The sequence below is a fragment of the Citrus sinensis genome, chromosome 6, assembly GCF_022201045.2.
Source record: "Citrus sinensis cultivar Valencia sweet orange chromosome 6, DVS_A1.0, whole genome shotgun sequence".
Classification (NCBI taxonomy): Eukaryota; Viridiplantae; Streptophyta; class Magnoliopsida; order Sapindales; family Rutaceae; genus Citrus; species Citrus sinensis.
Window position 1 is genome coordinate 10,213,130 of NC_068561.1, and position 23,041 is coordinate 10,236,170.

Consider the following 23,041-nt stretch of genomic DNA (forward strand, 5'->3'; position numbering starts at 1 on the left):
ATTTCATCTCTCATGCCACTGTTATCCATCCTTTTTTTCCCTACAAAGATGGACAGATGTGAAATAACACCAAACAATCTACTACCAGCTTTAAGTAGATACTAGAACTCCTAGACAAGTACAAAAAGTGAGGATATTAGTGATGATCCCTCAAGTATGCCTCACAATTCTAAACTGATACATAACCACCCAATCTCCCGCTTGTCACAGCAATCTCATAAATGCCCCAAGTAGCATTTTCCTAATTACATCTTCCCAAAGTTCAGCTAACTTCGGTAGTACATTGCCTAACTTCCTAAGTTAGCCTGCCCGAATCTTAATCTATTAAATTTAACCCCTATTCCTGAATAACGTATCCAACATAATGCCCCATAAATAAGGTGCAGGAAACAAGCTGGTAAAATGCTCATATACTAGACAAGCATATAGACAAAGTATGCAATCAAGAAAAAATATCTTTGATGAATAAAGAAACAGTTTTACGCATAATATTCTGCAATGTCGTATCCCTGCTCCATTTTGCTGATAACTCAATTACTATGATTTTAATACATCAATAAATTATTGATCAACAAATTTGGAAAAATGTAAAAATAGACCAGAAGCATAACAAAATAACTAATACCAGAAGCAAGGTAAATCAATACCATTCTCAATCCTATCATCATCCAGGAACAGGTATTGCAATGCATCCAGGAAATAATTGCAACAAATTTACACATGAAGCTTTCTCATGGAACATATACACCAGTAGTATATCGTCTCGTCATAGTGTACATACAACACATCGCTGGAGACTATACCAAAGTCACAGTGCTGAATCACAGGAACTGCAAACAGCAACACAAAACAACTGGAAAGATTACCGCTACTTTTTGCATTACAATTGAACCCCATGAGTGCAAGTGAAACTGTCTCAACATTACCAAAGTACTTCATCTATTTCTCTCAATCAAGCCCTCCAAATCTCTCCGTCCAAACCTCCTTCCCTCCAAATTAGCCTCCCTACACCTTGTAACAAAGAAAAAAATTAGCCAAGCCACCATAAAGTAAACCTCTGCAACTGACTGTAACATTGCAGCAAAAGATTTCCCAACCACGCGAGCCAAAGCCCATCTTGTAAATGACCCACAAAGTATAGCCTCCAGACATTTAATTTGTATAGCCTGATTCATCATTGTTGATATCAAATAACAACCTTCTTTAACTATCTCCCTCCCTGTCTTCCTTGGATCCACAATTGCAATCCACGCATCAACGGCAAATATAAATGCCACCATTGTATCCAACAAAACCCAGGTAAACAAAAACCACGAAACCTCTTTCTCGAACCCCCGAATCCACGGCGACATTATCGAAAATGGCATCAACTTTAACCTCACGAAGAGCTTAAAAAACGAGTACTGATCCTCAATTTCACCAAAAAACCACAATCCCAGAAGCTGAGTCAATGCATCTCTAACAGCCCATCTCATCAGAATAAACCCAGTAAGTCTTTTTAACCCCAATCTTGAACCATCCCACAACACACCACCAAACGAGCTAAACTTCCCAATCAAATCATTACAAACAGTAACAAACACAATCCCTAGAACCCATGAATAAACTGCAGTAAACCCAAGAATTACCCAACCATAAGCAGCGGATAAAAAGCTCACAAGAAAAAACAAGGCCGCCGCATCACGGCCACCAAGCTCTAGCCCCTTAATAAACAGTTGCAAATCAACAATGCTTTCCAGCTCTTGACCATTGTCTTTATCATTGTTTTGTTCATTATCGACAGCACCATCACGATCACTATCAACTTCTCCTCTATCGAAACTACCAGTGGTTTTGAAAGCAACACCCGAGTGGACAATTTTCAAAACTTCGATTCCGTTATCGACGATTTGACTTGAAAACCCAACGTTAGTGCCGGAATAAGAGAGAGCTACCGGAGTGCCATTGAGAGGCCTTCTGAATTGAGGATCGTAGAGCGAGCGGTCAAAGTCATCGCCGGAGAAGAAATCGTCGCCGAGAGTGCCCACGCGCGTCAGATGGAGGAGCTGGCGGCGCCGGTGGGAGTGGCGGTGGAGGCGCGCGGTGGAGGGGTGGTGGTCGGAGAAGTCGATGCGAGAGAGGAGGGACTTGAGAGAGGCGTCACGATCGATGAAGGAAGTGAGGACATGGGACCCATTCTCGACGAGAGAACGAAATGAGTACAAGATCAGAGAGAGGAAGAGTAATGTGAAGATGTTGTTGGTGAAGGTTGTGCTCGTTTGTTTCAATTGCTTACTCGTGCTGCGAAGCCGGCTGAGGTTCACCCGCGGCGGATCGGTCATCTCGGCGGTTCTCGGAGTCGAGAGTTGATTTTTTTTTTTTTAACTTTTTTTTTAAGTCCTTGTTTTTGTTGTTGTACGGGGGAAGCGTGGTGGGCAAAGGTGGTGTGAGCTTCAATGGAAGGGAGTTTGAGAATTGTGGATGGGTGATCGCGCGTTGGGTATCCTCGTCTTTGGGACGCGCTGGCCCGGGCGTTTCTGACGTGGCCTATGGAGAAATAAAATCTTTTTTAACTATTGTAATATCTAAGCCTATAATTACTGCACTATTCGAATTATCTAAGGATCGTGAAAACGGCCGATTCGGCCCAAGGCCCTTTGGGTCGGGCCTATCCAAATGGTCTTCGGCTCGAATCCAAGGACTGGGCGGCTTTACCAAATAATCTGGGCCCATCTACTGGGGCCTATAGTTAAATGCTAATAATCAAGGATAACAAATCCTAAAACTAAATAGGGGGCGGCTATGGCAATAACAGCTTGTCACGGGCTGCTCGAATATGACGAAAAACGGAGGTTAATTTTGCGCGCGTAGTTGCGCTCAGTAAAAGTCTACCTAGAAATTAAGAGCACTTAGAAGTGGATTGTGCTTAGTACTAAAGGCGAGATGCGCTTAGCAATGGGTCGTCAACACAATTAGTCAGCCATGGTGCGCTTAGCGATCATCCCAGTCTGGCCTGAATTCTAAAACTCTCCATAAATTACAAATATCCTAGAGTTTTTTAGGCTTTTGCACTTAAGTCCTCAGGAGATTTTTGTGCAACTTGCACCTACTTGTTAGGAAGCTTCCTCACCTAGGCCTAGCCTAGCACATCTATAAATAGGGGTGAGCCCTTCATTTGCTCATAACCACACCACACACATAACCACCACCACTAGAGGTGGCAAAAAAACCCACCTGGCTCAGACTCGGCATATGCGGTCCGAGTTTTACCCAGACCGAATGTATGGAAAAAGCGGATCCGATCATTGATTTTCAATGCCCGACTGCTTCCGGGCACGAGTCGGGTCACAGCACCAAGAACCCGGACCCGTGCCCAATTTTTTATTAAGTAAAAAAAAAAGGAGGAAAATATAAAAATGAAAAAATATTTTACTTTGCCCAATTGCCCCAAAACCCAACCCTAAATCGCGACTCGCGAGTGAACGCAACACACACACTGAAATCTCTGAACCTCGACAGTCGGCGCCTCCCTCCGTCTCTCCACCAACAACCACCACCCACCGGTACCGATGCAGTGTTGACCGTGCCTCTAGCCCTCTACGAACCTCTTGCCTCCCCCTATCAACTCTTTTCATTTCTCGCAGAGCACAACCGTCACAGAAGGATTCGAAAGGATCTTGTTGTGTTCTGAAGCTTGAGCCTAAGATCATCCTTGGCTTGGCTCACTTCCTCAACTTGGTCCCAAGCCACCTTATACTCCACAGAGGTTTCATCTCCTTGGTGCACTTCATTTGCTTCTTTCACTTTCTGCTCTATCATTTCTGTTAGTTTCTTCTCTCTCATATGTGTTCCCTTGAACTTGGCCATTCCCTTCACCTTTACCTTCACCGTTTCTTTCTTCGAACAAAACGCATCATCGCGCGAAGATCTCAAAAACAAGAACGATTCTCATGTTCCTCGTCGTGCTCCTACTTGTGCCGAAAGAGCACCCAAAGATGTCATCGATTTCATTCAATTTGCTTAGAAGAATTAGGGGCTAGTAGGTATCAATCTCACAATCAACATCAACAGACGGTGTTGATATTCATTCCATGATCGGTTTTTATGTAATTTTATTTACAAAAGCATTAATACTTATCCACACCAACCACTAACTTTGGAAAGTTGAGGAGGCTATAATGAAAGGGCAAAAAGCTGTCAAAAGTCCTAATTGATAAAATCAATTACTGTCAGAAATTTTTCCCTTATTAATTTTAATAATTCCATAACCGCCTATAGGTCTTCTTTGCTCATTTTGGATTTTATAAAAGTAAAGACTTGAAACATTTGTTTTTGTTTTGGACAATATGACTGGTTTGTTAGTTAAAAGTAAACTTTTATGTATGCTTGAAGTTGAAGCTGAAGCATGAGGGATGCCTCCGCCCAGTGCTTTGAAAATGCGGGCAGAGAAAACCTGAAAAAAAAAAGCCTGTGTCCGGATAGTGCCGGGCCTATGCTCGGCCCGTATAGAAAAAATTCGGGCACAGTCTGGGTCCGGGCAGCTATGTGTGTCATGTGGGCCGGTCCCGGGCAGCCCCAAACCCGGACTCGACCCGAACTTTTGCCAATCCTAACCACCACACACTCTCTCTCACACAAGCTCTCTTGTAACTTATTCTTTAGTGTGTAATAAAATTATATTTGGTCATATTGCTTTTACGTCTCTCTAGCGTTTCTGCAAGTATCCTTTACTTCGCTAGTTTGAGAAGTGTTCTAGGCTTCCTTAGTGACTTGTGTGCTAGAAGTTGTTTAAGTGCCGCATGGATTTGCTGCGCAAAACACTTATCCCGTGGCAAGCTGGAGGTGTATATAGCGGTTTTGTGGGGTGTCAAATATATCTTTCTTATTATCAAAAACAAATATATAAATTGTTAACAAGTGCAAAAAGAAGATTTAAGAGATTCAATTAGTTGGCGTAACTAGTATGGATGGCAAAACCGAGGGCAGGGTTCAGGTGTTAAAATGCCCTAATATAGCTTGGACATATTTCTCGGACACCCAAGCCGAATATTTTTTTTGGTACTTAAAAAGTCTAGATTTTATATTTTTATGATATCATATATGTATATTTTTTAATTTATTTTTAAAAAAATATGTAATAGATGGGCTAAATAAATATAATCATTTAAAATAATATATATTATAAAATCAGGTTTTTAGCCCGAAACTTGGGCTTATCAAGTGACGCTAGGACCAACCCGGCCCACTTGCCCCGCATCACCGGGTCTAGGTTGGTTGGGTGTTTTTGATATCCCTACCAGCCAATATTATATAAACAACAATATTATATAAACAAGTCAGAGTTAAAGATTTATTTGATGCATGCCATAATGGAGAAATTATAAATTTGATCAGACTTTAACATAAAATTTATAAAATTAAAGAGGCCCATAGTGAAGGCTACAATAGATGGCACAATAGAGCAAACATAAAATTTTCACAGTCGACAAAATAATTTTGTAAATATAAGTGAAAATTCACAAAAAAATAGAAAATTTTCAATACAATATATTTCTTTTTTATTTGCCTGAATTTTTTTTTTCTAGTTCCGCCTATGCAAGTAGGGTACAATCCAAACAAAGTTTGCTCGGAATTTCCAAAAGAGAAGTGATGCAAGAGAAAGATGTTGACAACTCATATTGCACAAGTTGCATCCATTTTCAATCAATACTAGAGAGATTATCGCTTGGGTTGTTACATTATTTAAGATAGGAGCTTTTGGATTTTGGTCCCAACATGATCACCACTTAGAAATATAGGAGGTATATGTAGAAATTTTATTTTATGTTTAGTATTAGGCAAATACAACTTAATCAGATTCTGGTCATACGACTGCCTTCCTAAGCAAAGATCTTTCTGGTTCTAAAATGAAAATTGATTTCCTTTCAGTCGCCCTCCGTGGAGTTGTTTAAGTGCGGCACACGTGTGTTGCGCACAATACTCATTCATAACATTTTACTTACATCCCTAGATTATTATTATCACATTAACAAAGGGTTTCGACCGTATAATTTTTTAGCAATTTTCATTGATATAGCACTCGAATATGAATTCTAAAAGAAGGATACAAAACTAAAAAATTAATTAACAATGTCTTTACTCACCTCATACTTTTTTAAAAATATTCAAAAGATTATCTTATTAGAGATGTCTATTTTTATCGACAATCCAAAAGATTACCTAGAAGATTAAAACTTGGAGGAGAGCCATTGAGACAAATGTTTCAAAGAAAGGGCACATGGATCTGCGTCTCAACCTTTTCATGCTTCTTTTACCAAATGTTTGCTTAGATCCAATTCAATAACTATTACTGGATCTAGCTCAAACCCAATTACACAAATAAATTTGTTTTTGAGGGAGATTGGACTAACAAAGATCTAGGAATAACTTTGTGAGATCTGTGGAACTATTGCGGTGATCTGGTGGTGAGTTAATGTGGGATAGGTGAGCTACGCCGCATTAGGGAATAAATACAATAGTGTTGATATATTGAAATCGTGTGGTATTTGATGACCTCCAAAACAGTGACAACAGAGGTCAGATGTAGGTCCAGCAATGGCTGACGACCACATTGTAATGTTCAAGCCAGGTTCTTTCAGCAATTTCTGCCAAGGCCATACTCATCTCTAATTGAACCATGTGGGAGTACTTAGGATAGCTCAGCCACCCTTTTAACATTTATATTTCTTCAGGATAGCTCAGCTCCCCTTTTTCCTTAACATTTATTTTTCTCCATTCTTATGCCGCGTGTCATTTTGCTATTCACATATTTTCCCCAAAGCACATGCAATGGATTTGAAGTTAATCTTTTAGCAAAAGGCATTAGATTAAATTTGAGCAGCAGCTGTACTTAGGCCACAGCAACTTTCTTATATTTGTGAGAAAAATAGTTTAAACTTCCACAAATATATTATGAGAGTTTAATTTAAATTTTTTTTCTTAAAATTTAAGTGAAGATAATTTTTTTCTGAAAATAAAATTAACGTCCCTTGAATATTAAATAAAATTAAAAAAATTTACGTCCCTCAAATATTAGATAAGGTTAAAATATAAATGGTGCAGTGCTATATAAATTTTGATATAAATTAATTTCAGTAATTATATAATTGTAAGCATCATAAGCAGGATTCCCCTTAGGTGCAACTGTGGCACCGTGCCACAGTTGCACCTAGTCGTTGGATGCAGTTGGATGTCAGTGAGTCCCACCAATCCAACTGCATCCAACGGCTAGGTGCAACTGTGGCACGGTGCCACTGTTACACCGTAGCCTGATCCTCATAAGCAATAATCTCGTTAAAAAAAGCTGTACCTGGGACATCACAAGGACAATTTTATTTTATACTCAACCTCCCCTGCTTCTAATACCAGCAATATGTTAGCAGTGCAAAACTTACGTCATATTGGTACATGATCCACTCTGCTGTAAATTGCTAATTTATTATTATGATTCTTTTATTAATAGAAAAGTACATAGATGCTAATGATGTGGATATTTCAGCCTTCCTCTTTTCGGTTTTCTGCTTTGAGATAAAAACTCCTCAACAAATAAAACTCAGTTCCGAGGGTCTTTTATTGGCGCACGGCCTAAATAATGCTATGATAGCAATCTGAATATACGAATATCAGATACTGGTGACGGGGTTCGGAAAAATCAAAGTTTAAGATACCAACTGGGACTGACAGAAAGAGATATCTCTTAGTTGAATTCGGGCTTCTCTGGGTATGTGCAACCAGATCTTTGGATAATAACATGTGACGCGTAACAGCCAGCTCTCACACATTCTTCAATGGGCTTCTCCTGAACCAACTGCGACAGAAATCCTCCAACAAATGCATCTCCTATAACAGATTGGAAAAGAGAACTTTTCATATATTTACGCTAGTTCTGAGAGTGTACTTGCCTATGTAATGCATCTCGAAGCTAACTATAACCATCAGAATTTGCTTTTCATATTTTCATTTGGCAATGACAATAGTCTACTTTAACATTCACAACCCTTTGAGAAAAGCAGAAAATCTCATACCTGCTCCATTGGTATCGACAAGTTTGTCTTTAGGTAATACTATTACAGGGAACTTCTTCAGCTTCCCATCCTGAGCAACAACTACAGGATCTGCGCCCTGGGTAATGACAGCAGTCCTCTTGCGTATTTCTGATGCTTTGGGCCATTGGGAAAGCTTCAGAGCTATTTCCTCGACATCATCAGTCTGGTTAATGCAAACAGCACAAAAAGGTTACCATTGGAAACACACACAAATTTCTGAAATTCTAGTAGAGAGCCACTGTTACCTCCCAGCCTTGGACTTTTGAAAAGGTTCTTGCTTCTGTCTCATTTCCAAAGATGTAATCCATATACCTGAATCCATAAACCCTTAATCTAGTCAATATGTCAATATTACCTTAAATAGAAAAAGGTGAATTTGGTTTTTTCACTTTTGGGATAAGAAATAGCAAAACATGATAGTAAACACTTACGGCAAAACTTTCTCCAGTGCATCCTTGAAGAACTCACAGATAAATGGAGCAGCAAGGTTCATCATGAAGACCTGCATATGAATAAATAAACAGTAATATTTTATGCAAAAGCTACCCAGGCAGCATAAAAGAGGAGAATCAGGCATCAGATCATGTACCTTGTTATTTGCAGCTGCATGTTCAGCAACTAGTTGTATGGAGTCTGGAGATACGGTGAGAAAAAATCCAGCAATATAGAAGTACTTTGCCTTCTCAACTGCCCAAAAAAGGTTTCAGAATATAAGAAAGATGGAAATGATGAATCAATGGAAACAAGAAGCATAAGGATTCCTACCAAAATCAGAGCTCATTGATTTTAGGAATGCTTTATTTTATTTGAATTTAATTTGAATTTTGTTTCTGTTCTATAGTTTTATTCTTGTTTAGATCAAATTTCGGGTTTAGGCATGGATCTTAAGTTAGCAGTATGCCTTGTTAACTAAGTATCCAATCTACCAACAGGCTTAAGGTTAATACATACAATTGCCTTTTGTTGCCTTTTAAGACAGCTGTTATTGTTATTGGTTAATTGCTATAGAATAAACTCTAGGTTACATTTTTTTTTTTTTGCCTGGTTATTTCTTGTAGTTCTAGAGATCTTGCAAGCTAATAAATCATGGGTATTCAAAGAAATATGGGAGATTAGGTTAATTTTATAATCCAGGTACTCTCAAAATCACCACAGTATTCAAATATCCTTCCCACATCGATCTAGTATCAAGCCCAATGATGCCCTACAGCAACAATGGGAAGCAAATAGAATACCTAATGCCCAATTCTCTGGTTTCTTCAGATGCTCAGATTTGTAGCAATTTGCTGCTGATAAATTTGCAACTAGTGACCTATATTTCCAACCAAGACAACAAAGTTAGTTCAATATAGAATATTTCAAGATCGTCTATTTTAAAAAATTGGTAGAAAAAATGAAACAAAAAATGATACAGCAGAAAATCATAGACCTCATAAAGAAATTACGGAATGAAGCTTTATAATGAACTAACCTTTCACCACCCACAACACAGACAGCACAAGTTCCTGTTGATGCAGATTCATCCTCATAATAGTGAACCTGAATTTTAACAAGCATAAGTAAGCATTATCAATTCATGTCCTTAGAGACAACAGTTAATACATGTAGAAATTGTGATTTGAGATATGAATGCAGAAATTTACATTAACCCCAGCGAGTTTTGAGTTTTTTTTCATCTCCTCACCAAACTTGTCTTTTCCAATGCAACCAATGTAGCTTGTTGCACCAGGAATTTGAAGCATCCACTACAAAACAGAGATCATTATATTGATAATGAGATAAAATCTAACTTGTTTCTCTTTTGCCATTAACTGAATTGACAATAATACCTGCGCGACTCTGATTGAATTTTGGGTAGCCCCTGCACATAATAAACAGCATAGAAGCCATCATTAATAGTTGGTACTCATGAAAAGCCAACTACAAAAGTTCAAAATGCCTAACCTCCAGCAATGTACTCCACATTGTACTTCGATGCCATTTCATCATACCTGAGACAATATCCATATAAGATTGGCCCATATTTGAGCTGGTGAAGAAGGATAGATAACAGAAAACTACTGATTCCACAGTGAAGAGAGGAAACATGTTTGCAACGAGAGAACACATTGAAATCCTCAAATTTAACAAGGTGCAAATTCACAATTTAATGCAAACACTCTAGCTTCCTCAATCCAGACCATGACTAGCTGGTAGGCACATATTTCCAAAGCACAAATGAGAGTATTGATTTCAGAGAGAGTGGAATCACATTTTACAATTTATGGATATCAAAATTGCCCTCAATCTCGGACAAAAGCACATGAACTGACAAACCACATTCAAATTTTAGCATTATGAATTCAAGCTTAGGATATTTTGCTCCCACAAGCCCACTTCTCCATTGTTTCCAATGGCAAGGGGTCATCTAACATTCACAATCTATAAAAGAGACTAGAGTAAGCATTAACAAGTTTCTGGGATCTGTCAAGCCTTGGAATATTTTGTCTTATCCATTTCAGCAGCTTCACCCTCTGCAAAACCATTCTCAAGCTCATAAACCTAGAGTTCCATGAAATGATTTAGTAGCACAAGACCCTTGTTTGGATTTTTCAATTAATCATACACGTGGCAATGGAGTACATTCCTTATAGGGATCATAATGTAGGACGAAAAAAGCCCTGTAGAACATTGTCAAATGCTCTGGTACAAGGTGTACCTCAGAGATCAAACCATCAAAGCATTTCCCTGGTAGTGAGTCAGGTTTAAGCATAGTTGGGAGACTTTTGCTAAACTATTTTCCTTTGTAAATAATTTGTCATTAAACAAAATATTGAAACCTTTTCATGTACAGGAAATATTACATATTCAGACAACAAGAAACTGTCTAACTACAAATGTCAGTTTGAGGCTGATGAGTTCCTTGGCTTGTCAAAGTGAGGCTGTATTGTGTGATCCAATTTTCTATTTCATATGTGATGTATTTGGGAAAAAAGGATATGCAATATCATAACATAAATAAACTTCAAATAACTCAATGCTGATGCCTCCAATTAGAAACTATCCTCCAGAATGCAAAGTGAAGCAAAATTTTTAGCAGACAAGCATCCAACTAACCAATGCATTTTTGACCAGGATGAAACCCAAAACAGTAGATCTAAAAGATCATTACTTTCAAACCAAGACTCTCTAAAATAACCCCATCAACAGACATTTTGGCCCGTTTCAGCCGTTTCAGCCGTTTCAAAAAAGGAATCTAATAATCTAATTATAACAGGATATTTACTGATTTAGAACCAAAAAAAAAATATAATCTTACAAAGGTAGATGCTTCTCCTCAGCAAGAATTGCATTGTTCAACTTGATGTCATACCTATGACGCAAAAGCAACCCAGTTTATAACTCAATGCAGAAAATCAGAATTAAGATTCTTATATGCGTATATATACACACACACCCTGTCCAAATCCAAAACAAATTTGGAACAAAAATAATTCTCTAAAACAACAATTTATGAACAATAATACTAGGAATCCCACTGGAGTCCCAACTGATATGACAGATTAATTTGTAACTGCCACGTAACAGTAACGACTAACCATATTTGATTAGTGGTTAAGCTGTCACATCAGTTGAACTCAAATAAAGACACAAATGCCGGGATCCATAGCATTACTCATGTATGAATATCCTAAAACTCTCAGGATTAAAGCATCACCGGCAGCAGCCCAGATAATGAAATTAAAAATGTTTTAAGTAACACAATGTAAGGATATGTCCTGGATTGAAGAGCCAAATGAAACACTTTAGTTTAGCTGCTATAATCAACATGCTAATATGCAATCATTTTACAAACAAAATGAAAATAATAATAATAATAATAACAATGAATAAAGATCTGAAACCGAAACGACAAGACGTACGTACTTGTTCAAGAAGTCATCATCCACGACGGAAGAGATATCCAAGAGGGGATTGCCCATGCCCAGAAGAATACCCTCTTGCGCCATTGCTGAACTGAAAGAGAGAGTCTTTGTGTGTCTGCTGATGCTTTTCAAGTTGATCTCTTAGATTAGATCTGCTGACCAAATAGCACATAGCAATTTACAAAGATTGGCGTGCTTGTTTCAAAATGTCTGTTTATATTAAAAGAAAAAAATCTTAAGAAAAGTGTCTGTCCTTTTCTCACCAACCCAAGTTTTAGCCTTTTTGTCTTGTAAGCTGAGAAGTCGTGGCACCGGCTGCTTCCCATTTTCTCGTGAATATATGTATGTGGTAGGTGAAGTGAAGCTTCAAAGTAAAATCAATCTTTTTTTTCCCTTTCTTCAATACTTATATATTTATTTATTTATTAGAAATTATTTGCTGGATCAGTTTAATATTTTCATCGTGGTGCAGTGCGATTACTAACCAGTAGTTGGAATAGGTTGGAGTTGAAATAATTTAGAACATAATGAAAAATGAAAATTATAATAAATTATTACCATAACTTTAAGAATTGAAATCAAAATGAGATGTACTGTCATTAATATATTGTCAATTCTCTCATAATTGGAACGTATGGTTATAATTACTGATATAATCTTAGTTGATAAAATCATTATCATGATTATTATAATTATTATTAAAAATAATTATTATGAATAATAATAATAATCAAAACAGCAACAACAATAACAACAACAACAATAATAATAATATTTTTTTATTGTTTTTAGCACTATTATTATAATAATAATAAAATAGTGATATTATTTTGAAAATAGTGATTCATATTATTGTTATCATTGTCATCATTATTGTTATTAACATTTTGGTAGTAATCATATATATAACTACTACTACTATTATTATTATTGATAAAAAATGAGGTAAAAAGAAATTTTTAATTTTCATTAAATATACAAATGTCAATCCATTTCCACATTCCCAATTTTGTGAGGCTTACTAGAATTTCATTCTCATCCACACTCCTCATTTTAAGAGTAAATAAGTTAATAAATCTCATCCTCTCTTTTCCATTCTCATTCGTAATTAGTAAACACTGTATTATATTGAGAACAAATAGATATCGATTGGTAAGGAAATAAATTACTCTCATTGATTAGTATAAGATTAATGGATTAAATTTTGTGCTAAAATCATCACATCCTAAAAAATTAAATCATATAAAACTCTATCCATGAAATTTTGAACAGATAGGAGCCTTACGATATACGAAATCATAAAACAATGTATCAAATATTGGACAGAAATGTTGACAGAAATGAGAGGAGCACCTTCTCGCACATTATTTCAAGCAATTACTGTAATAATTATGATTACTTAGCCCTATATCACTAGTTATCTAAGTACCGTTAGAGTTGCTGCTTAACGTACTCATCTCCCGACACCTAACTAGCTTTGTTCGCCTAAATGCTTGTAGTCACTTTAGTTGAATAAGATTTTCCAATTTCATCCATACATCATAAAATAAAATAAAAATAAATATTTAGAGATGAGGTGAAATAATTTATTTGTATACAATGTAATTTAATTTATGTTGGCCATGCACGCTGGCAGTCAATTTAGGGTGCGTTTGGGATTGAGATGCTGTAATTTTTAAGCTACAGCTACTGTGAAAAAAAAAAACTGTAACTATAAAATAAAAATTAATTATATATAATAAATATAAATTTTAAATAATAATTTTTCATCATGCAAGTAAAAAATCATATTAATATAGCTTCTAATAAAACTATTAAAGATATAATAGATTTTTCATCATGCAAGTGAAAAATCATATCAATATAGTTTCTAAGTTACAACAGTTAGTGTTTACCAAATACTTTAGTGCAGTATTTTTTAAGTTATAGCTGCTCAAATTCAATACCAAACACACCTTTAATTATAGATGGGTGCCATAATTTGAAACATATGGTCAACAGGTCAAGATTGTACCAAAAACAAAAACAAAAAATGTATACTGTTCCACCAAACATAAATTAAATTTAATCAACCCATCAATTTCTCTGGTAAAATATGTGAATGACTTTTAGGAAATTGAATAGATATGATAGCAAGTTAGCAACAGATCAATAATTTTAATGTATGTTATAACACTTTTCTCAAGGGTTTTTATTTTCGCTCACTCTCACAATGTTTTTTTTTTATAATATCACAAATTATCTCAAGAATACGAGAAAACCAACATAATGCATTAGCAATAATGAAATATTTCTAAAATACTCTTTGGAAAAACTGTATGATTCTAAGAAAAGTAAAAAAATTGTTAGAAAAATAAATTTAATTATGTCATTTTAGAAAATAATTTTATGGATAAATACTTTTTTAGTCTTTATATTTTAACTTAAAAGCAACATAATGCATGATGAAAAAAACTGTAACTAAAAAATAAAAATTAATTATATATAATAAATATAAAATTTAAATAATAATTTTTCATCATGCCAGTAAAAAATCATATTAATATAGCTTCTAATAAAACTATTAAAGATATAATAGATTTTTCATCATGCAAGTGAAAAATCAAATTAATATAGCTTCTAAATTACAACAGTTAGTGTTTACCAAATACTTTAGTGCAGTATTTTTTAAGTTACAGCTGCTCAATTTCAATACCAAACACACCATTAATTATAGATGGGTGCCATAATTTGAAACATATGGTCAACAGGTCAAGATTGTACTAAAAACAAAAACAAAAAATGTATACTGTTCCACCAAACATAAATTAAATTTAATCAACCCATCAATTTCTCTGGTAAAATATGTGAATGGCTTTTAGGAAATTGAATAGATATGATAACAAGTTAGCAACAGATCAATAATTTTAAGGTATGTTATAACACTTTTCTCAAGGGTTTTTATTTTCGCTCACTCTCACAGTGTTTTTTTTTTTTTATAATATCACAAATTATCTCAAGAATACGAGAAAACCAACATAATGCATTAGCAATAATGAAATATTTCTAAAATACTCTTTGGAAAAACTGTATGATTGTAAGAAAAATAAATTTAATTATGTCATTTTAGAGAATAATTTTATGGATAAATACTTTTTTAGTCTTTATATTTTAACTTAAAAGCAACATAATGCATGATGAAAAAAACTGTAACTATAAAATAAAAATTAATTATATATAATAAATATAAATTTTAAATAATAATTTTTCATCCTGCAAGTAAAAAATCATATGAATATAGCTTCTAATAAAACTATTAAAGATATAATAGATTTTTCATCCTGCAAGTGAAAAATCATATTAATATAGCTTCTAAGTTACGACAGTTAGTGGTTACCAAATACTTTAGTACGGTATTTTTTAAGTTACAGCTGCTCAATTTCAATACGAAACACACCCTTAATTATAGATGGGTGCCATAATTTGAAACATATGGTCAACAAGTCAAGATTGCACCAAAAATAAAAACAAAAACAAAAAATGTATACTGTTCCACCAAACATAAATTAAATTTAATCAACCCATCAATTTCTCTGGTAAAACATGTGAATGTCTTCTAGGAAATTGAATAGATATGATAGCAAGTTAGCACCAGATCAATAATTGTAAGGTATGTTATAACACTTTTCTCAAGGGTTTTTATTTTCGCTCACTCTCACAGTGTTTTGTTTTTATAATATCACAAATTATCTCAAGAATACGAGAAAACCAACATAATGCATTAGCAATAATGAAATATTTCTAAAATACTCTTTGGAAAAATTGTATGATTGCAAGAAAAGTAAAAAAATTGTAAGAAAAATAAATTTAATTATGTCATTTTAGAGAATAATTTTATGGGTAAATACTTTTTTAGTCTTTATATTTTAACTTAAAAGCAACATAATGCATGATGAAAAAAACTGTAACTATAAAATAAAAATTAATTATATATAATAAATATAAATTTTAAGTAATAATTTTTCATCCTGCAAGTAAAAAATCATATGAATATAGCTTCTAATAAAACTATTAAAGATATAATAGATTTTTCATCATGCAAGTGAAAAATCATATTACTATAGCTTCAAAGTTACAACAGTTAGTGGTTACAAAATACTTTAGTGCTGTATTTTTTAAGTTACAGCTGCTCAATTTCAATACCAAACACACCCTTAATTATAGATGGGTGCCATAATTTGAAACATATGGTCAACAGGTCAAGATTGTACCAAAAACAAAAACAAAAACAAAAAAATGTATATTGTTCCACCAAACATAAATTAAATTTAATCAACCCATCAATTTCTTTGGTAAAACATGTGAATGGCTTTTAGGAAATTGAATAGATATGATAGCAAGTTAGCAACAGATCAATAATTTTAAGGTATGTTATAACATTTTTCTCAAGGGTTTTTAATTTCGCTCACTCTCACAGTGTTTTTGTTTTTTTATAATATCACAAATTATCTCAGGAATACGAGAAAACCAACATAATGCATTAGCAATAATGAAATATTTCTAAAATACTCTTTGGAAAAACTGTATGATTGTAAGAAAAGTAAAAAAGTTGTCAGAAAAATAAATTTAATTATGTCATTTTAGAGAATAATTTTATGGATAAATACTTTTTTAGTCTTTATATTTTAACTTAAAAGCAACATAATGCATGATGAAAAAAACTGTAACTATAAAATAAAAATTAATTATATATAATAAATATAAATTTTAAATAATAATTTTTCATCATGCAAGTAAAAAATCATATTAATATAGCTTCTAATAAAACTATTAAAGATATAATAGATTGTTCATCATGCAAGTGAAAAATCATATTAATATAGATTCTAAGTTACAACAGTTAGTGTTTACCAAATACTTTAGTGCTGTATTTTTTAAGTTACAGCTGCTCAATTTCAATACCAAACACACCCTTAATTATAGATGGGTGCCATAATTTGAAACATATGGTCAACATGTCAAGATTGTACCAAAAACAAAAACAAAAACAAAAAATGTATACTGTTCCACCAAACATAAATTAAATTTAATCAACCCATCAATTTCTCTGGTAAAACATGTGAATGGCTTTTAGGAAATTGAATAGATATGATAGCAAGTTAGCAACAGATCAATAATTTTAAGGTATGTTATAACCCTTTTCTCAAGGGTTTTTATTTTCGCTCACTCTCACAGTGTTTTGTTTTTATAATATCACAAATTATCTCAAGAATACGAGAAAACCAACATAATGCATTAGCAATAATGAAATATTTCTAAAATACTCTTTGGAAAAATTGTATGATTGTAAGGAAAGGAAAAAAATTGTAAGAAAAATAAATTTAATTATGTCATTTTAGAGAATAATTTTATGGGTAAATACTTTTTTAGTCTTTATATTTTATCTTAAAAGCAACATAATGCATGATGAAAAAAACTGTAACTATAAAATAAAAATTAATTATATATAATAAATATAAATTTTAAATAATAATTTTTCATCATGCAAGTAAAAAATCATATTAATATAGCTTCTAATAAAACTATTAAAGATATAATAGATTTTTCATCATGCAAGTGAAAAATCATATTAATATAGCTTATAAGTTACAACAGTTAGTGTTTACCAAATACTTTAGTGCTGTATTTTTTAAGTTACAGCTGCTCAATTTCAATACCAAACACACCCTTAATTATAGATGGGTGCCATAATTTGAAACATATGGCCAATAGGTCAAGATTGTACCAAAAAGAAAAACAAAAACAAAAAATGTATACTGTTCCACCAAACATAAATTAAATTTAATCAACCCATCAATTTTTCTGGTAAAACATGTGAATGGCTTTTAGGAAATTGAATAGATATGATAGCAAGTTAGCAACAGATCAATAATTTTAAGGTATGTTATAACACTTTTCTCAAGGGTTTTTATTTTCGCTCACTCTCACAGTGTTTTTGTTTTTTTATAATATCACAAATTATCTCAAGAATACGAGAAAACCAACATAATGCATTAGCAATAATGAAATATTTCTAAAATACTCTTTGGAAAAATTGTATGATTGTAAGAAAAGTAAAAAAATTGTAAGAAAAATAAATTTAATTATGTCATTTTAGAGAATAATTTTATGGATAAATACTTTTTTAGTCTTTATATTTTAACTTAAGTGTCCATTTAATCTCTATATTTTAAAAAATACTTCAAGACGCCTATATTATTAAATATGTTACAATCTTAGCTTTATTTTTTTTTCTTTATTTTTAGAATAATAATTGTACTATAATATTCTTTAATTAGCAAATTAAACAATAATTACTTACTAGAAAATTATGAAATAAATATCAGTATGAAATAACTAGTATTTTTTGTACAACTGTAGTAATCTTGCTAATAACCATTAATACCAACTAATTTAAAGTAATTTTTAATACTTTTGCAACAATCATACTAAAAGTTTCTTTTATAAAAAATTAATTTAAAAAATATCCTAAAATGAATATAATAATTAAATATTTAGTGTATTTTTTATTTTACTTTTAAGGCTAATTTGATAAATTTTTATTTTTTTTCTTTTCATCAATGCCTTTAATAATATTGTTAAAACGATGTTACTGTAATAGTGAAAAAAAAAAAAAAAAGGTAATGGTAGGAGTGTAATATATATACCAGTAAGGGTGTGACATTTTCTAAAATACAAAAGTTAAACAAACACTTCACTTAAAATGTAAAGATTAAACGAGCTTTTATTCTAATCCTAGTAGTATTTTAAACCAAGAAAGACTTGATAATAAAACTTTTCATGGTAGCCATCCATTCTGAAGGATGCAATCTTTCATCAAAACTTTTAAATAGATCACAACCTTTCATTATGTCTTTTAATTGTAACATCATATCTTTTTAGTCTCTGATGATATTCCACATAGCTTTGATGCTACCTCCAATGCCAATTCTTGAACCAAAACCTCTGCTTTGTGAAGAAAGTAAGTAATTCATCAAAATGTTTATAGCATCTGATGAAGTGAAACATAATTTCTCAATAGCTCTTAATGCTCATGTCTTTCTTGTTTCCGAAGAGAAGGTTGATGATTTATGATCCAAAACAAGCACTAATGCCCCCAAATTACTCCTTCACTAACAGTAAAACAAAATGACAAAAAGTTAAGACAAAAGACTTAATTAAAATTTGGTTAATCATTTTCACGGCCATGTTTCTGAATAAAAGTGATGAGCCTTAAATCTTCAGCAGGACTTCATGCCCCATGGCCATCTCTTCACTTGACTCTTATGACAACGTGGAGCTCCCTTTTCCCCAGTTGATAATAATACATTTTTTAAACTATCTCCACTCACTAAAAATCTTAACATATGCTCATGGACAATGAGTCTCATTGAATCTACTGCATATATAGAAAAAAGAAATGAAATAAAAATAAATAAAAGATTCAAGGGGAGAGAAAAGATTGGCGACAAGACCTTTGAAATGAATTATCAGTAAATTGGAAAGAAAAAAAATTGCCGATTGTCATCTTGGATTTTCTCCGGGGGAATAGTCATTCAAATAGAACAATAAAATGGAAAACAGTAAAGAATAATAAGCATAATAGGAAAATATATTAAGCAAAAAAAGAAGAAACATCAATGTTAAACCCAGAGAAATTGATTAGAATATGTTCTCTATTTTCAAACTCATACAAGTTAATCAACTTCTTTAACCAAATAAGGCCAGAATAAGGTAGAATTCTCTTCATATGAAAAGATGCATTTAAAGACTGCCACCCCTCAGCGCAAGAACAAGATGAAGCACGGAGCCACCCTCAATGTTGTAGTCGCGAGCTGTCTTGTCATCTGCAAGCTGCTTACCAGCATAAATAAGCCTGCCACCAGTAGAAAAAGAGAGAATGATTTTAAATTGTTTAAATGAAAGTAATGCCTGGATGGTATTGTTGTCAGTCCAAATAAAACGAGACAAAGCAATTTCAAATCCAATGCTAATGAAAGATAACATGATTGCAACTACTAGTGACTTGCATAAATAAAAAAATGAACCACCGAAAATAACAAAAAGCATAGATAGTGAAAGTGTCTTTTAGGTGGTAACATAAAGTCATAAAGATATCAACAGCTGGGTGATGATGAAGTCCATCAAGTAATGTCATATAACTGGGGTTTTAAACTATTACAGCACTGATCTACGCTCTAACACCATTAATTTTCTATAATTCACCATTAACAGTTCCCAGTGAAAATATTTTGTGACAAAGATACCCAATTATAGACTATGACACTGGCTCAACTCCCATCCAAAACTGAATAGCCCATACAAATTCTAAAGGAACTATGTACTGTATGTGAACTTAGTCAGATCATGTTTCCATAAATAAAATATTTCAAAATGCAATCAACAGAGGGGAAATTGAATTCCAAAAACATAGGGCTATCCAAAAATGTCATGGACCGATAAATTTCACAAAATACAATGCCAAGATAATCAATTGAGGCCCTTTTTTAACTATAAATCCTTAAGTTTACTGTTTACAGCATCAAATTAGTAGTGCATGGGAAGGACGAACACAAATGTGCGCAAAATATGGAATTGATACAGAGTGAAAGGTCAAGAAAAGTACCAATAACCTATGCAGTAGCAGTTAATCAGGAACTAATGAAGTTAAACACACTTATTACTGAAATAAAAAAGAATAAATGATTGAATTGGATACCTTTGCTGCACTGGAGGAATTCCTTCTTTTTCCTCCACTCTTTCCTTGATCCTTTCGATGGTATCAGTTGGCTCAATATCAATTTCAATTTCCTTTCCTGTGAGAGTCTTCACCTTGATCATAGTTCCTCCCCTGAGCCTCAGGACCAAGTGAAGCGTCGACTCCTTTTGAATGTTATAATCTGCAAGCGTTCTGCCATCTTCCAATTGTTTACCAGCAAAAATCAGTCTCTGCTGATCGGGAGGAATGCCTTCCTTGTCCTGTAATAGAAATTCAATATTGATTAAACGTGAATATACCAACTGAAAAAAATCAAAACCTATGCATAAAGAAATCTCAATAGGAACAAGATTATCAAAATTTAACCTAAAACAATAACGAAATATTAGTTTAGCCTCGCGAACGGGACAAAGATTTTCATGTTATCAATAACATACGCTCAATCGCCACAATAAAATTTTCAATTTACTAGAATTTACAAGCTCTAATTTCACCAGTAACCCTAACCCTGCTAGCAGCGCTCACGTGACCTAGTATTAAAAAAATCCAGACCTTCACCAGGAAAAATTAAAATAAGATAAAATAACCTAAATCTTTCCATCAAAACAAACATACCCAGATAAAAATTCACAGCAAAAACGAATTTTTAAAATAAAAATAAAAGTACCTGAATCTTAGCCTTAACATTATCGATGGTGTCACTGCTCTCAACCTCGAGAGTAATCGTCTTCCCAGTCAAAGTCTTCACAAAGATCTGCATATTAGGATTGCTTTTTCCTTTCTCTTCGATTTTGAAAAAGAAAAACGAAAAAGCTTTGAAGAGAGTAAGAAAGAGTGAGATTATATGTGAATTGATTGATGGAAGAGAAGGTGGCAGTGATTTTTATAATTTGATTTTGCACTATAATTATTGGTTGGTTTTTTAATAAATGATATCGGAGGAGGAATCTAATCGAACTGCTGGTCTATTTCCTATTGAAAATTGGGAATGCTAATAAAGTTGGGGGCCCTAATTTTATTCCTTTTATTTTGTGATGGATATTTTTTTTTTTAAATTTCTTTTTATTATATGTAGAGGTTCATGCTTTATGGTTTATAGTGAAAAGAATTATTTAATCAAATATGTTAGTTTGTCACTGGTTTGTAATTGGGGGTTGGCCAAGTGTCTGTTTAGTATGATTTATTTAATCGATATAAGTGCTTATTTAATATCATAAGTTTTTATTATAATTTTTGTTATTGTTTGGTTATTTTTCTAATAGAGCTTTTGAATGTTAAATAAGTTATTTTCTCTCTACTAGTAAAAGCCCAAATTTTAGATTTTTGGGAGTAGAGGTTGAAAAGTTTTTTTTAAATATTAAAATATTTAAAATATCCTCTACTTATTTGACAATCTTATTTTATTTTTTCACAACATAACTTTAAAAATTTGTCTATTAAAGTAATTTCATAAATTTTTAATAAAAGCTCTTATTGACAACCAACCAATAAATTATTTTTGGGTAAAAGCTCTATTTATAAAAGTTCTACTAATAAAAACTCTACTTAAATAAGTTCTACTAATAAAAACTCTACTTAAATAAGTTCTACTTAAAAAGATGTACCAAACAGGGCCTAAGTTATGGAATTTGTTTGTAATAGACACGTAATCTTAGTTGTTGGATGTGGAGTGAGAAAGATTGAGAAAATTAACGGTGAGAAAAAGAAGTTAAAAAAAAATCCACATTGGTGGGAAATCAGCTTTAATGGTTAATGTGCAACCAGATGTGAACAATAATAAAAACTCTACTTAAATAAGTTCTACTTAAAAAGATGTACCAAACAGGGCCTAAGTTATAGAATTTGTTTGTAATAGACACGTAATCTTAGTTGTTGGATGTGGAGTGAGAAAGATTGAGAAAATTAACGGTGAGAAAAAGAAGTTAAAAAAAAATCCACGTTGGTGGGAAATCAGCTTTAATGGTTAATGTGCAACCAGATATGAACAATAACAAAAGGTCATGTGGTGAGGGTATTGTCACATGGTTGGAGAAATTTACAAATTTATATATTTTTTTTAATGAGGTTGGTGTAGATAGAAAAAGCAAGTTTAAATTATTCCATTGTTTAGAAAAAGTAAATGTCAATTTCACTGTAATGTTGGTGAAAATTGATCGAAGTTGTACAAAGATCAGTTATGAAGAATATTAGGGAAATGAAAACAAAAAAAAAACATCCAGAAATATCCCTTCAAAGACCAATGAAGGCGATGTGGTAGAGGCGAATTTGTAGAACTGAAAATAGGGAGATGGGTTGTACGTGGGAAGATATGACGAAGAAATATGAGAGATTTATCT

General features: G+C 33.0%; 3 protein-coding genes across 4 annotated transcripts; all 3 read right to left on the bottom strand.

The window, feature by feature from the left end:
- Positions 1–619: 619 nt before the first annotated feature.
- LOC107177536 (uncharacterized) lies at positions 620–2,510 on the bottom strand. Its single transcript, XM_015531442.3, has one exon. The coding sequence runs from the start codon at positions 2,319–2,321 to the stop codon at positions 936–938; it is 1,386 nt and encodes a 461-aa protein (XP_015386928.1). The 5' UTR covers positions 2,322–2,510; the 3' UTR covers positions 620–935.
- Positions 2,511–7,436: 4,926 nt separating this feature from the next.
- LOC102619122 (adenosine kinase 2) lies at positions 7,437–12,357 on the bottom strand. Of its 2 annotated transcripts, none has more exons than XM_052443592.1 (13): positions 12,232–12,357; positions 11,970–12,123; positions 11,362–11,415; positions 10,008–10,054; positions 9,893–9,924; positions 9,707–9,808; positions 9,535–9,602; positions 9,299–9,375; positions 8,653–8,750; positions 8,495–8,565; positions 8,309–8,375; positions 8,043–8,226; positions 7,437–7,857 (listed from the first exon to the last, which is right to left on the bottom strand). In XM_052443592.1, exons 2-13 carry the CDS (start codon positions 12,050–12,052, stop codon positions 7,715–7,717), a joined length of 1,026 nt encoding a protein of 341 aa, XP_052299552.1. In that variant the 5' UTR covers positions 12,053–12,123; positions 12,232–12,357; the 3' UTR covers positions 7,437–7,714. The 2 variants fall into 2 exon arrangements, with proteins under 2 accessions (XP_052299552.1, XP_006481490.1); XM_006481427.4 differs by having other exon boundaries at positions 11,970–12,120; positions 12,232–12,344.
- A 7,220-nt stretch (positions 12,358–19,577) lies between these two features.
- On the bottom strand, positions 19,578–21,692 carry LOC102619604 (ubiquitin-NEDD8-like protein RUB2). The gene is made up of 3 exons (XM_006481428.3): positions 21,373–21,692; positions 20,706–20,965; positions 19,578–19,862 (listed from the first exon to the last, which is right to left on the bottom strand). Exons 1-3 carry the CDS (start codon positions 21,463–21,465, stop codon positions 19,751–19,753), a joined length of 465 nt encoding a protein of 154 aa, XP_006481491.1. The 5' UTR covers positions 21,466–21,692; the 3' UTR covers positions 19,578–19,750.
- Between the last annotated feature and the right edge of the window lie 1,349 nt (positions 21,693–23,041).

Bases quoted from the DNA above. Each gene is read 5' to 3' on its own strand.
- LOC107177536 (XM_015531442.3), bottom strand. From the start codon at position 2,321: ATGACCGATCCGCCGCGGGTGAACCTCAGCCGGCTTCGCAGCACGAGT.
- LOC102619122 (XM_052443592.1), bottom strand. From the start codon at position 12,052: ATGGCGCAAGAGGGTATTCTTCTGGGCATGGGCAATCCCCTCTTGGAT. The intron at 9,376-9,534 runs GTTAGTTCATTA...TTGGAAATATAG, and splicing joins TGTGTTGTGGGTGGTGAAAG to GTCACTAGTTGCAAATTTAT. The intron at 8,376-8,494 runs GTAAGTGTTTAC...TTATGGATTCAG, and splicing joins GCACTGGAGAAAGTTTTGCC to GTATATGGATTACATCTTTG.
- LOC102619604 (XM_006481428.3), bottom strand. From the start codon at position 21,465: ATGCAGATCTTTGTGAAGACTTTGACTGGGAAGACGATTACTCTCGAG. The intron at 20,966-21,372 runs GTACTTTTATTT...TTTCTATTACAG, and splicing joins ATGTTAAGGCTAAGATTCAG to GACAAGGAAGGCATTCCTCC. The intron at 19,863-20,705 runs GTATCCAATTCA...TACTGGTGGCAG, and splicing joins ATTCCTCCAGTGCAGCAAAG to GCTTATTTATGCTGGTAAGC.